The sequence below is a fragment of the Erinaceus europaeus genome, chromosome 17 (assembly GCF_950295315.1).
Source record: "Erinaceus europaeus chromosome 17, mEriEur2.1, whole genome shotgun sequence".
NCBI lineage: Eukaryota > Metazoa > Chordata > Mammalia > Eulipotyphla > Erinaceidae > Erinaceus > Erinaceus europaeus.
The window spans coordinates 9,155,675-9,170,727 of NC_080178.1; the positions used below are offsets into that span (position 1 = coordinate 9,155,675).

The following is a 15,053-nucleotide window of genomic DNA, read 5'->3' on the forward strand; positions in this document are numbered from 1 at the left end:
CCCCACCCACCCACCCACACCCCAAATGGAGAAAGTTAACTGGTTGTGGTCCCAGAGGTGGTGCAGTGGATAAAATATCGGACTCTCAAGCGTGAGGTTCTGAGTTCGATCTCTGGCAGCACATGCACCAGAGTGATATCCGATTTCCTCTCTCCCTATTTTTCTCATTAATAAATAAATATTTAAAAAGTGGGGGTAGACAGCATAATGTTATGCAAAGAGATTCATGCCTGAAGCTCTGAAGTCCCAGGTTCAATCTCCCACACCACTATAAAACCAGAGCTGAGCAGTGCTCTGGTAAAAAAAAAAAAAGAAAAAAGAAAAGCTATTGGTGTATTGCACCAAAGTAAAAGACAAGGGTGGGGGGAAGAATACAGGTCCTAGAAGGATGACGGAGGACCTAAAGGGGGTTGTATTGTTATATGGAAAACTGAGAAATGTTATGCATGTACAAACTATTGTGTTTACTGTCAAATGTAAAACATTAACTTGTAAACATAATATCTTTATCTATTTTCCTTACAACAAAATATAAGGATAAATGTGAGTGATATTCTTACCAACCCTTAGCACGAAAAGTAATGCTGATCTTTTTTTTATACATTAAAAAAAATACTTTTCTCCTTTGTTGCCCTTGTTTTTTATTGTTGTTGTAGTTATTATTGTTATTGATGTCATTAGATAGGACAGAGAGAAATGGAGAGAGGAGAGGAAGACAGAGAGGGGGAGAGAAAGATAGACACCCGCAGACCTGCTTCACCACTTGTGAAGTGACTCCCCTGCAGGCGGGGAGCCGGTTGCTCGAACTGGGATCCTTAAGCCGGTCTTTGTGCTTCTTCGCGCCATGTGTGCTTACCTGCTGTGCTACCGCCTGGCCCCCCTCCATGCTGATCTTATAATATGTACGTCGGGAACACGCTGAAAACCACGCCTCGGAGTAATAGGCATAAATGTAAGCACACAGCTTTCTCAAGTATACAATTTGTTTTTATTTACAATACACTATAAAAATGTAAATTTAGAAACTTTAATTTTTATTAATTAGAACCAAACGAAAGATAAAATACAGAAAGGAAGAAATTATAATCAAGTGTTGACTTGATCGGTTGTGAAGGGAAGGCAGGGGAGGTGCAGAGTGGGACCAGTGCGTGGAGACGGCAGGGGGGAGCTAGGTGACACCACTGCAGGACAGCGGCACTCTGGGTAACAGAATGGGGAGAATGCGGAGAGGTGGTGATGAACAACTAGGACAGCTGGTTAGAAACGAGGAGTTTACCGTAGGATTATGTGTATGTGCAAATTTCTCCTTAAATATCGGAATGCGTCCCCCACTCTACAGCATTTGAAAAGGTGAGAACAGCAAAAAAAGTGTTTACCAGGACAGTCATGTGAAATTAATTCAGATTTAATTTTCTTGAGGGCCATAATCACTGGCGATCAGAACTCTTTATCCTGGTTGGTTGCTGAATGGGAGTGGGGTATAAGTGGAAGGGGCAGGGCAGCCTGTCCCAGCTGGGATTCAAAGCCAGGCAGGCAGGCACCTGCTTGTCTGGGGACAGGACTTGGGGGGGGAGACGGAGTAGCAAGGACAGCAGCCCTGGCTGTGGTGTGGAGGAGACAGACTGATGGAGAAAGCACGCTGCCTTGGCTTCCGTGCTTCCATGTGGAGGTCTCGACCCGTGATGCCAAATACAAGTGGGGGAAAAGAGAAGTCAGAGCGTGGCTTACTGAAGTGGTGTTAGGAAGACGGAGCGTGTGTGCAAAAGCCACAGCGTGGATGCGGGCTGTCAGGGTCAACTTGGGCCATCTGGCTCGCACCTGATGGGTTACACTCAAGTACACCCTCACTCGGGACAGGGAAAAGGACTTAACCGTGTGCTGTCTCCATTGAGGTGGACGGAAACAAACAAAATATGGGGGTGGGGGGTGAAGGGGGAGGAGGTCTTCTCAGTCTAGAACTGGGCACCAGCCAATGAAGTTTTGATTTTATTAAATGTACTGCATACCCTGTATTTAATATTAAACAAGTAGGACCTGCCAAATTAATTACAAGGACTAGAAACAGATTCAAAATTACATCAGCTGGTGTGTGTTCAGAGGAGGGGTGTGTAAACAAAAAAAAAAAATTTTTTTTTTCAGTGTAAAACTTGTTCTTTAAGGATCCTCTGGAGACCATATAAACTTATTTATGGGGGAAAGTGTGTGTGTGTGTGTATATATATATATATATATATATATATATATATATATTAACTTCTACTTCATTGGTTCTCCTATAGTCATATCGATATGGGGCCATCAGACATCAACAGGATAAACGAAGGAGTCCTTTGGCAGGCTATGATTTACTCAAAACTGGAGTAGTGGTGGTCGCATAAAGGGAAAGATTATGTCTGTTTCTAGAGCAAAAAAAAAAAAAGTGAAACTGAGAGGAATTGAGTAAAAGTAGGACATGCACAGTTATGACACAGAAGGTAAGAAGAAACCAGCAAAGTATCACCCAGCCTAATCCATAGAGCAGTGAGACAACACCTGGCATGAGATGACCCCTGTGAATAGGAATTAGTCCCACAAAGACGCTTTAATAAGCCACCTTCCCTCCCTCATGAAAAAACACTCCATTGGTGATGGCAGCAGTGCAGATGACAGCCAAAAGGAGGCACAGGACACATCTGGAGATCTTTTATCGTATCCCCTGAACTAGTCTATGGGTACAAAGGAAAAAAAAAAAAGGAAACTTGTTTGTATAAACGAGTCAAAACAGGGAGCAGTCATTTACATTAAAATTATATCCTTGTATGAATTCTCGTAATTTAACACCCAGAATTGTCCCTCACTCCGCACTGCACAGGCCAGAGCAGTGCTGTGATCTTCTTCACTTTTGTGAGTAAATTAATCTTTTTATAAACAGTAAAGTGACACCCAGGATACTGCTGTTTGAGCATTCAGGCAGGAGGGACGTGCCGCAGACAATAGCATTTTATCTGGCAGACACGTCAGATACCTTTCATCTTTTCCACCAGTTTCTTTCCTTTCTTTTTTTTTAAATTTTATTTATTTATTCCCTTTTGTTGCCCTTGTTGTTTTTTTATTGTTGTTGTCGTTGATGGATAGGACAGAGAGAAATGGAGAGAGGAGGGGAAGACAGAGAGGAGGAGAGAAAGATAAGACACCTGCAGACCTGCTTCACCGCCTGGGAAGCGACTCCCCTGCAGGTGGGGAGCCGGGTTCGAACCGGGATCCTTATGCCGGTCCTTGTGCTTTGCACCACCTGCGCTTAACCCGCTGCACTACAGCCCAACCCCCCCCCCCTTTTTTTAAACATTTATTTTCCTTTTTGTTGCCCTTGTTGTTTTTTAATGTTGTAATTGTTGTTATTGATGTCGTTGGATAGGACAGAGAGAAACGGAGAGAGGAGGGGAAGACAGAGAGGGGGAGAGAAAGATAGACACCTGCAGACCTGCTTCACCGCCTGTGAAGGGACCCCCCTGAAGGTGGGGAGCTGGAGGCTCGAACCGGGATCCTTAAGCCGGTCCTTGCTCTTTGCGCCACCTGCGCTTAACCCGCTGCGCTACCGCCCGACTCCCCCAACACATTTTCATGTCCCTCAAGCCCGACATCCTCACTGTAACTTTTTTTTAAAAATATTTATTCATTCCCTTTTGTCGCCCTTGTTTTATTGTTGTGGTTCTCACTGTAACGTCTAAAGGATCAACTTTAGTTGAGTGTAGAGCCTTTCTGTTTCAGACTTACTGCAGTTTTGTTTCCAGCAAGTTCAGTTTCTGTCGATCAACGTAGCGAGAAAACAGGGATACCAGGTTTGTGGGTATCGAGATCGGCTTGGCAAGGGCTGCTTGGGGAATCCGCAGGAGTTCCCGGGTTGCCATGCACATCACCTTCGTCCTGACAGGGAACACCAATTAACAATATGAGGAAGAGAAATGAACAGACAGCCGAAAACCTGAGACGACGGAAGGCACGTGACCCAGACTGACCACTGGTTATTTTGCGTTGATTCCGTAGCCGGTTCTGAACTCTGTAGGTCTTCCCCGCGGCTCAGGATGGCGAGGAGCAGTGACAGGCCAAACTAAAGGGGAGACAGCAGAGGGGATCCCCGCATTAGATGGGGGGGAAGGCAATCAAAGCGACTCTACTGCTGTGTTTTTCTATGAAACCGGGCGGAGGGTGGGCGATCGGGAGCTGAGAACCCTCATCTTTTTCCTGGTTTTATTTCTCGCACTACAGAAACATCAGTCAGTGAGGACAGATGAGTCTCAGCAGTGCTCTCTGCCTTCTCACCCTGAGATGGAAAGATGCCGGAAAGATAATGCAAGATTTAGCTTATCTTCTTCTTCTTTTAACCAGAGCACTGCTGAGCTCTGGCTTACGGTGGTCTGGAGGATTGAACCTGGGACTGAAGAGGCTGTTTGCATCATTATGCTATCCACCTTCACCCTCTTATCTTCTACTTATCACAACAGGAGTGAAAAGGAAAAGTCAAATGAAGATAAATTTTGATACAGAACATTAAAGTTTGTGGAAAAAAACAATCAAACAGAATTGAGATAAAATTTTGACTCAGAAAATGGTTCTTGAAGTCTGTGAGAAAAATGTATACAGAGGTACCTGAGATAATCAAACAAAGAGAAAGTGCTTTTTAAAAAAGAAATCACCTGATCTAAAAGTCTCAGGTGGGATCTTAATAGAAGTTAAAAAAAGAAAAAGTCTTAAGAATAGATATAGCGTGGTCTAGGAGGTGGCGCAGTGGCTAAGGCACTAGACTCTCAAGCATGAGGTCCTGAGTTCAATCCCTGGCAGCACATGTACCAGAGTGATGTCTGGTTCTTTCTCTCTCTCCCCTATCTTTCTCATAAATAAATAAATAAAATCTTTAAAAAAAAAGAATAGATATAGCAAGCATACCCAGAATTATTAAAATCCAGCAACATACTTTGGAGATGGAAATGTAACACACACACACACAGTCTCTCTCTCTTTCCCTGAGTATGTATGATTTCATCAGTCTGGGTCAACTGTCTCATTCACTCACGTAACAGTGAAAGACAGAGGTAGGGCTACCAGACCCCCCCCCCCCCAAGTCCCTCCAGAGCTACAGCAGCACCCCTGCGGAAATGTCAGGGGTGTGGGAAGGCAGGTGCCCACCTGGTAAACTATTTCTCCGGTGTCCTAGAGATCTGTGGGATTCAGTGGGTAAAGAAAGTCAGGGGCAGGTAGTCTAAAGGGGAGTTGACTGCAAGTCTAAACAGGAACAAGAGTTCCTAGGTTAAAATGTATGAAGAGTCAACAATTTGTTTGGCTTTGTATGTTAACTCTTTTCAGCTACCAGGTTCCAGATGCATGGTGCCGACCAGACTTCCCTGGACAGACAACCCCACCAATGTGTCCTGGAGCTCTGCTTCCCCAGAGCCCTTCCCCACTAGGGAAAGAGAGAGACAGGCTGGGAGTATGGATCGACCTGTCAACACCCATGTTCAGCGGGGAAGCAATTACAGAAGCCAGACCTTCCACCTTCTGCATCCCATAGTGACCCTGGGTCCATGCTCCCAGAGGGATAAAGAATAGGGAAGTTATCAGGGGAGGAGGTGGGATACGGAGTTCTGGTGGTGGGAACTGTGCAGAGTTGTATCCCTCTTATCCTATGGTTTTATTAATGTCTCCTTTTTTAAATTAAAAAAAAAAAAAGTATGAAGATGGTTTCCAGCCTTTCCTGCAGTGAGGTTTGGCTCTATAACTAAACTCTCACCACTCAGAGTGAGCAAAAGTTACCTACTAGAGCTCCTGGGAGAAGAGGAAATGAAGACAGTTCACCTACACCTTCTGGCCCCTCACATGCACCTCTTTTTTTCTGATGCAGAGTGGAGCCCTGCTTTCTACAAACACCGAGAAGCCTGAAGCCCTGACAGCACCACGGAGCCACGGTATCAGGTGGATTCCACACACAGCACAAAAAGTTCTGCTTTGTTGAAACCACTGACTTCTAGTCTTGGTTACTAGAAACATCGTGTACTTCTGTACACACTGCTACAGCCACAGCAGTCGTCGTCGTCATCATCATCATCATCATCATCATCATCATCATTTTATCTGCAATTCAAATTTAGAAGCCTTGCCAAGTGTAGGGACAGGAAGGGGCAAGGCCACCTTGTTCTGGAGCACAGCGCTGAGGTGAGGATTGGAGGGTGCCGGTACGGTCGCACTCTGAGGTAGGTTCATTAGCTGTTGCAGAAGGCTGGTGACAGTCACTGGTGGAAGATGATAGAGGAGGAGAGAGAAGGGATTCAGTAAGCACGGCAGCACCTACAAAGAAGAAGAAGAAGAAGAAGAAGAAGAAGCATTACATTCTAGCAGCTGTCACTTCACCCTCAGCAGGCAGGCATGGCTAGGATGGCCAGTAGTCCACTCAACAGCCCCAGGCAAAAATAAAGACACTTCTGTTACATCTCGCAGGTATTACCAGTGTCTTAAATTAATGGATTCTAAGATATCTACCAAGGATGTTAAAATACTCAATTTGCGTTAAGAAATGTCATGGTTTGTGTGAACCAAGGGTGTAAAACCACTTCTTGAATACACAGCAAGATTCACAATAAAAACATCAGTTATGGGAGTCGGGCTGTAGCGCAGCAGGTTAAGCGCAGGTGGCGCAAAGCACAAGGACCTGCATAAGGATCCTGGTTCGAACCCCGGCTCCCCACCTGCAGGGGAGTTGCTTCACAGGCGGTGAAGCAGGTCTGCAGGTGTCTATCTTTCTCTCCCCCTCTCTGTCTTCCCCTCCTCTCTCCGTTTCTCTCTGTCCTATCCAACAACGATGACAATAATAACTACAACAATAAAACAAGGGCAACAAAAGGGAATAAATAAATAAAATATTTAAAAACAAAAAACAAAAAAAAAATCAGTTATTTTAATTCATTCCACACAGTCCGAAATGCCTACACTGTGCCAGACATCATGGGGGAGGGGGAGGAAAAAGATAAACAAGACCAAGACCCTCAGGGACTTAATGTACACTGGAAATGACATAAACCAATAGACAAGTTTAGTAGGTTGCAAGAAGCATTTTATGACGGGTAAACTTTGAATACTACAGAGCAATCAAGAAGTATTTGTGGACTTATTTGTATCTTGTTTTATCTTTAAACAAGAGGTATTCAATAAGGGACTGACTGATAAATCTGTAATTTTTATAGATCATTACAAAAGCTAAGTGATCAGAGGTCAGCATTGAGCTAGGCAGCTTGGAACTAGAAGCAGAACCCAGAGTTGTTGAATTCTAGCTGGCCTGCTAGTCACTCCCAGGGCCCAGCCTGGAAGGTACAACTAGCATCAACACTGGTATAAAGGGGTCTTAATACATAAAAGGGGATGCAGAGGACTTCCAGGAACTCAGTGCTCGTGGTCTGAAGAGTGATGGCTGGCTTGACTTGAAATAGCCCCCAAGGATGAAAAGTCGACAACTTCCTGTGACTTACTATTTATTCTAAATCATCAAAGCTTTTTAAGAATCAAAGCGCTTGTAAACATACACCAAAGTACAAAGAGCAGCAGACTGAGGTCCGCTTCCCTGTCACGCCACTTGGCTGACAATTAACTCATCCACCTTTTGCCGATCTGATTGAATCGGAGCTGCTTCTGGGTGTCACTTCATCCATAAACGTGTTTGTATCCCTGGCAGAACCCCTCATACAATTTGGCAATTTGGCAAATAAAGCCGACGGTGACTCCTTGGTACCGTTTAACGTCTACTCCCAAATTCAAACTTCTCCTGATGTCTCAAAAGTGTCTTTTGGCTGCTGATATATATTTAGCATGATTCAAATAAGACCCACACATTGCTTCTGGCTGGGAAGGCCTTTAAAATTGGTTAAGGGCTCCATCGTCACTGCCCACCTCTGATTCCCGTTAACACTGATCATCAAAGAAGCTGGGCCACTTGTTCCACGGTCTAATGGTTTCACTTAAAAGGCTTTAATGTCCCGTATCCCGTCCTCAAAACATAGCTATTAGTGCAGGGACCGGTGTAAGGATGCCGATTTGAGCCCCCGGCTCCCCACCTGCAGGGGGGTCGCTTCACAGGCAGTGAAGCAGGTCTGCAGGTGTCTGACTTTCTCCCCCCGCCTTCCCCTCCTCTCTCCATTTCTCTCAGTCCTATCCAATGACAGCTATAACAACAATAATAGTAACGATAAACAACAAGGGCAACAAAAGAGAAAAAAAAAACAAGAACAAAAACAAAAAAACAAACGAACAAAAAACCACAGCTATTTATCAGAACTGAAGGCTGATGAGACTCAGGCGCAGTGCTGGAGGGCGGCACTGTGTGTCTCCTGCATCACATCGGCAAGCATGTAGTAGGTCTGGGAGCAGCTCAGCGGTCGAGCTTTGGACTTGAAAGCTTTCGAACACCAGTGGGGAGCCCCACCCACCTCACACACCGTAAGGCTTCAATATCTGGGGTTTTTAAAAAAATTTTTTTTTCATTATCTTTATTTACTTATTGGATAGAGACAGCCAGAAATCAAGGGGGAAGGATGGGATAAGAGGAAGCGAGACAGAGAGACACCTGAAACACTGCTTCACCACTTGTGAAGCTTTCCCCCTGCAGGTGGGGGGGACCGGGGACTCAAACCCGGGTCCTTGCACATTGTAGCGTGTGCGCTCAACCAGGTGCGCCACCACCCGGCCCCTCAATATCTGTTTTATCAGCAATAGTATCTGTTTGGACTGATGTAGAGCTTTTCTCACAAGCGCTATAAATGATTTCTATCACTTATTAGTAAAAATTCTTTTAAAGCGCACATAGTACTAAGCGCAAGGACCCGAGGAAGGATCCTTGGCTCTCACCTGCGGGGGGACTGGGGGGGGGTCCCCCGCTTCACAAGAGGTGAAGCACCAATATGTCCTGGAGCTCAGCTTCCCCAGAGACCCACCCTACTAGGGAAAGAGAGAGGCAGACTGGGAGTATGGACCGACCAGTCAACGCCCATGTTCAGCCAACATTTCAAGGAGAAAATGCCAACATTTCAAGGAGAAAACTTTTTCTTTCTTTCTTTCAAAGAAAGAGAGAGGCAGACTGGGAGTATGGACCGACCAGTCAACGCCCAAGTTCAGCGGGGAAGCAATTACAGAAGCCAGACCTTCCACCTTCTGCAACCCACAATGACCCTGGGTCCATGCTCCCAGAGGACTAGAGAATGGGAAAGCTATCAGGGGAGGGGGTGGGCTATGGAGATTGGGTGGTGGGAATTGTGTGGAATTGTACCCCTCCTACCCTATGGTTTTGTTAATTAATCCTTTCTTAAATAAAAAAAAATTAATTAATTAAAAAAAAAAGAGGTGAAGCAGGTCTACAAGTGTCTACCTTTCTCTCTCCCTATCTCCCCACTCCTTTCTCTATTTCTCTCTGTCTTACCCAATAAAATGGGAAACAATGGCTGTCAGAAGAAGTGGATTTATAATAGTGCCAATACCAAGCCTCGGAGGCAAGGAAAAAAAAACACACACACACACACACACACACACACACACACACACACACATATATATTTCCTATATATTTTTTAAATTCACCTTTCTCTACTTTTTTGTATGGGATCCAAACTTCTCACTCATCCGTAAATGCCAACATTTCAAGGAGAAAACTTTTTCTTTCTTTCTTTCAAAGATTTTATTTACTTATGAGAAAGACAGGAGGAGAGAGAAAGAACCAGACATCACTCTGGTACATGTGCTGCTGGGGATCAAACTCAGGACCTCATGCTTGAGAGTCTAAAGCTTTATCACTGTGCCACCTCCCAGACCACAGGAGAAAACTTTTTAATTCATTATTTAGGAAGAATACTTTCCAACTGAATCAAGCCATATGTATAATATATTTTTAATTCCAAACCAGAGCACTGCCTCAGCTGTGGCTTATGGTGGCGCAGGGAATTGATCCTGGGGTTTCAGGAGGCTCAGGCACGAGAGTTTTTGCATAACCATTAAGCTATCTTCCTTGCCCTGCCCTGTGTGACCATTTGGCACTATTTATTTTCTGAGGCTACCAGATAGTTATTACTTGATTTGCAGTTTGCTGTACCAGGTTCATTCTCGTTAGCTCTGTTCTATTAAATCTCATTTAATGTTGGCTCTCTGCCATGGTTTGAGCCTGGCCCTCACTGCACTGAAGGAAGTGCTATGATCTCTTTCACTCTCTCTACCTTTATCAAAAATAAACAAAATAAAACACTGTCCTTCAGTGTTATTGTATCAGTGTCTCACCGGGAACTTAAAGGACTATTCTAAATTTTGCTAATTTTTCAAGTATTATTGACGGTTAAGCAGAAATCAGCTCTAGCCAAGGGCTAAATACACAAATCAACTCTGACCGTTAAGTTTCAAGTTCCAGTCTAGTTTAGATCATAGTAAGATGCATTTAGACTAGTTCAGGAGCCTGGGGAGACAGCATAGTAGTTATGCAAATGACTTTCAAGCCTGAGGCTCAGAGTTCCGGGTTCAATCCCCAGCACTACCACAAAGCACAGCTGAGTAGTGCTCTGGTGAGGAAAAACAAAAACAAAAAAAAGAAAATGAAAAGAAATTCTGGCTTAATTCTTGTGGGGCACTGTTTAATTTCGGTTACTGGCAAATAGTAAGTTACAGGTAATGGCTGCAAGTGATACTTTATATCCAGCACAGTAACCAAGAACAGAAGTTTGTAAAACTTTGTTGATCATCAGAATCACACGGGGATTTAAAACAAAAAAAAAATTTTTTTTTTTGCTCCTGGGGTTATTGCTGGGGCTCGGTGCCTGCACTATGAATCCACTGCTCCTGGAGGCCATTTTTCCCTTTTGTTGCCCTTGTTTTTATTGTTATTATTGTTGTGATAACTATGTTGTTGTTGGATAGGACAGAGAAATTAAGAGAGATGGGGAAGACAGAGAGGGGGAGAGAAAGACAGACACCTGTAGACCTGCTTCACTGCTTGTGAAGTGAGGCCCCTCCCTGCAGGTGGGGAGCCAGGGGCTTGAACCGGGATCCTTAAGCCGGTCGTTGCGTTTGACACCATGTGTGCTTAACCTGCTACGTTACCGTCCAGCCCCCTAAAAGAAATTTTTTTTAAGACTTGGGGAGGGGAAACAGAGAGGGAGAGAGAAAGAGATAACCCTGCAGCATCGCTTCAGTGCTAGTGAAACAGAGAGAGAGAGAAAAGAGATAACCCTGCAGCATCGCTTCAGTGCTAGTGAAACCTCTCCCTGTAGGTGGGGAATGAGGGCTTGAACCTGGGTCCTTGTACATGGTAGTGTGTGTTCAACCGGGTGTGCCACCACCCAGCCTCACATGGGGATTTTACTGCAAGTCCAGAAGCCCTGGTCTTTCCTGTCAATTCTGATGGACTCTGCTTGAGACAGGGCTCAATTATCTGTTTCCCAAGTACTGCTCCAGACGGCGGTTTGACAGCAGTGCCAACTACAAAGAAACTTCTCAAACAGGTTCCCTTGGACCAAAAACGGGGTTAAAAAAAATAGGCTATGGTAGTTAGCAGTTTACTTTAAACAATGAAATTACACTGCCAAAGGTTAGACAAAAATAACACAACAGGGAAGGGGGAGGGAAGAGAAAGAGAAGTGTGAGTTTTAGGACTCTCAGCCAAGGAGGCCTAATAAAGGGGAGTTGTCCCACATGGCAATCACCTCGTCTTGCGCGTCTTTCTTGATAAGGAAAGGGAGGTTCCTGGTTGTTGTCATAAGGATGTCAGCTGCTTGCTCTGTGGACAGGAAAGGAAGAATCCGGGCAACCATTCTCTTCCCTTTTCGGATACACATGATCTGCACAAAATGGTCATCACTTGGCCTGTGGGAGAAGAGAAACGCTAACTTAGGTCAGCAAGAGCTTTGAACCTCCCCCCACCACATGTTATCAAATGAATATACTACAGTTTCTCTCTGGACCATGACTCCCAACCAAAGAAACAAATAGTAATTTCTTAAATTTCACAAATGTAGAAAATTATCATTCCACAAATACCACGCCAAAAAAATGGTCTAACGACATGCCCTAGTCTCTTTAAAAAAAAAAAAAATTAATGTTTATTTATTTTCCCTTTTGTTGCCCTTGTTGTTTTTTAATGTTGTTGTAGTTATTGATGTCATTGTTGTTAGGACAGAGAGAAATGGAGAGAGGAGGGGAAGACGGGGGGGGGGGGTAGAGAAAGATAAGACACCTGCAGACCTGCTTCACCGCCTGTGAAGTGACTCCCCTGCAGGTGGGGAGCCGGGAGCTTGAACCGGGATCCGTACGTCAGTCCTTGTGCTTTGTGCCACGTGTGCTCAACCCGCTGCGCTACCGCCCGACCCCCCCAGTCTCCTTTATTAATTCTTAGGTAACTACACAAATAACAGTATGGCAAGAATCTGGAGAAAAAAAAAAATGAAACATCCATAAAATCAAATGTCACCATTTTGAAGACTTTTTTTTTTAAATAAAAAAGGTTCCACAGAATCAGTATAGACATTAAGGCGCTCTGTCACTCTCTCCTGGCTGGGAAGGATTATGGAACACTTTCTATGGAATCATATTTGAGTTAGGTTGAAAGGCTTTGTGTTTACTGAGACAGGAAGAAAAGAAGGTAAAAATGGATGAGGCCTAGTTTAGTAACAGTCTCATCCTTTACTCAAAGTCTGGAATTCTTACCTCTCTTGTCCAGGTCCCTTTCCCCGTAAGTTGTCATACATGCTATAGATCTTGTGCTTCCTGTCCTCCGTCAGGGCAGGCCGGGCCTCTTCTAGACTCAGGAGGTAGCGTCTCTCATAGTCCTCCACATCAAGGAGCAAACTATAGGTCTGAGACACAAAGCAGGCCGCACAGGGTAAGGCCAGGGTCACAGGGCACTAGGCCAACAACTTCAAACAGTGACAAAAATCAAAACTCAATGTGTCAGACTGAGAGGGAAAAACAAACAAACCTAACCAACTCAACAAAACAATCGAATAAGAAGGAACTTCTTTGATGTGTGTACTTAACCAGGTGCGCCACCATCTGGCCCCCGAAGGAACTTCTTTTGACTCAGAAAAACATAGTGAGATGACTTAACATTCCTTTGCAACAGCATTCTTTGCCTTCCCTGACTGACTGTCCAGAAGACAATGATCACGAGCAGATCACACACTTCCCACATTCCCTAACAGGCAGAGTACCGTCCCCGGTACAAGTGATAGCTTGCATTCACGAGCACGTTGCCTCTTTAGAAGTCTTACTGTGGGCCTGAGACACTGTTCGCAACACCATTCATGTGCTCTTTCACCGCAAAGTTGATACAAACCCAGTGAAAGAGAGACTATATCTCTGTTATTACTAAGAAAGAAACTAAACACAGCAATGCTAGGGAACTCGTCTTGAGGCAAAGAGAGAGGACCCTGCGGCCTGTTACCAAGCCTGTGCTTTCAGACACTATGCTTATGGCCTTACAGTAAGATAAGGGACTGATGCTTTATAATGGCCCTATGTTCTTATTTCTGGCAGTGGGGTCTCACACATGGGAGGTTCCATGACTCTGGGTCACTTTTTCCTTCAGACTGAGAGACACAGAGGAGAGCACCACATCTGTGCTGAGACCACACCTCCTGGCTGGTGCAGGGGTGCAGACCTGGTCCTCACGCTTGGCAAGGTTGGTATCCCACCTGGTGAACTATCTCTCTGGTCCTACATTTATTTATTTATTTATTTATTCCCTTTTGTTGCCCTTGATGTAGTTATTATTGTTGTTGTCGTTGTTGGATAGGACAGAGAGAAATGGAGAGAGGAGGGGAAGACAGAGAGGGGGAGAGAAAGATAGACACCTGCAGACCTGCTTCACTGCTTGTGAAGGGACCCCCCCCCTGCAGGTGGGGAGCTGGGGGCTCAAACTGGGATCCTTATGCTTTGTGCCACCTGCACTTAACCCGCTGCGCTACCGCCCATCTTTCCTTTTCTTTTTAAGATTTTATTGATTGATTGATTGATAAGAAAGACAGGAGAGAAAGAACAAGACATCACTCTGGTACATGTGCTGCCAGGGACTGAACTTGGGACTTCCTGCTTGCAAATCCAACACTTTATCCACTGTGCCATCTCCCAGAGCACCCTACTTTGCTTTTCTTAATACTCAGATCTATGACCAGCATCTAGAAGGGATATATATATATGAACTTAACTAATTCACTGACATAACAATGTACTTTTCTTTTTTTTTTTTTTAATTTTACGTTGACGATTCCTACAGAAAAAGCGATACAATTCAGCTGTCACTACAGCTGTGTGTGGGGATTTGGAGGCTGACTTGTGATGAGTATGTCCAAAGAGACAGCACGAAGCCAGTACTATGACCCCGACTTATTTTTTGGCCCCATGGTGTGTGTGTGGACAACAGGGTCTGAATGCAAGACGCAGGCAGACGCCGCTCAGACACAGATGCAAACTGGGCACACATGACCAGGCAGCCATTAACAATGTACTTTTAAGACGATTTTATTTAATTAATTAATTGATTAATTAATTAATTTATTTATTTTTGCATAGAGACAGAGAGAAGTTGAGAGGAGGGGGAAGACAGAGAGGAAAAGAGGCAGAGAGATACCTGTAGCTCTGCTTCACCAATTGTGAAACTTTCCCCTTGCAGTTGGGGACCAGGGGCTTGAACCTAGGTCCTTGCACACCATAATGTGTGCACTCCACCAGGTGCACCACTACCCGGCCCCATGTACTTTTTATTTTCATCTTTTTAGAACATTGACCTGCTCCACAATACTCGGTCAATAATTTAAGAAGTTTGGAAAAAAGTGCAGTACTTCTAATTATAATTATAATTATAACTGTTCCATGAGACCACAGTGAATATTCCTGACGACTAATACACAATAATACACAACATACACTTAAAGCCACAGAATACGGATACTCTCTTCTTCACTTACAGACTCATACACAGATTTTAAAAATATCTTTACTGCCACCAGAGTGATTGCTGGGGCTCAGTGCCAGCATTATGAATCCATTGCTGTTGGTGGCCATTT

The 15,053-nt window shown here is 44.4% G+C and overlaps 1 protein-coding gene and 1 non-coding gene across 3 annotated transcripts in view; both read right to left on the minus strand.

The window, feature by feature from the left end:
• Nucleotides 1-965: 965 nt before the first annotated feature.
• Nucleotides 966-15,053, minus strand: part of PATL1 (PAT1 homolog 1, processing body mRNA decay factor) — a 52,940-nt gene continuing 38,852 nt past the window's right edge. For both annotated transcript variants that reach the window (XM_007519504.3, XM_060176249.1), the window contains exons 14-19: nucleotides 12,697-12,845; nucleotides 11,697-11,856; nucleotides 6,163-6,318; nucleotides 3,996-4,087; nucleotides 3,754-3,903; nucleotides 966-2,705 (exon numbers count right to left, since the gene is read on the minus strand). In XM_007519504.3, coding sequence (XP_007519566.1) covers nucleotides 2,684-2,705; nucleotides 3,754-3,903; nucleotides 3,996-4,087; nucleotides 6,163-6,318; nucleotides 11,697-11,856; nucleotides 12,697-12,845 — 729 coding nt within the window. In that variant the 3' untranslated portion in view covers nucleotides 966-2,683. The remainder of the gene's footprint in view (nucleotides 2,706-3,753; nucleotides 3,904-3,995; nucleotides 4,088-6,162; nucleotides 6,319-11,696; nucleotides 11,857-12,696; nucleotides 12,846-15,053) is intronic.
• On the minus strand, nucleotides 14,295-14,476 carry LOC132534167 (small nucleolar RNA SNORA23). The gene has a single exon (XR_009545840.1). It is a non-coding gene; the product is annotated as a small nucleolar RNA SNORA23 (small nucleolar RNA).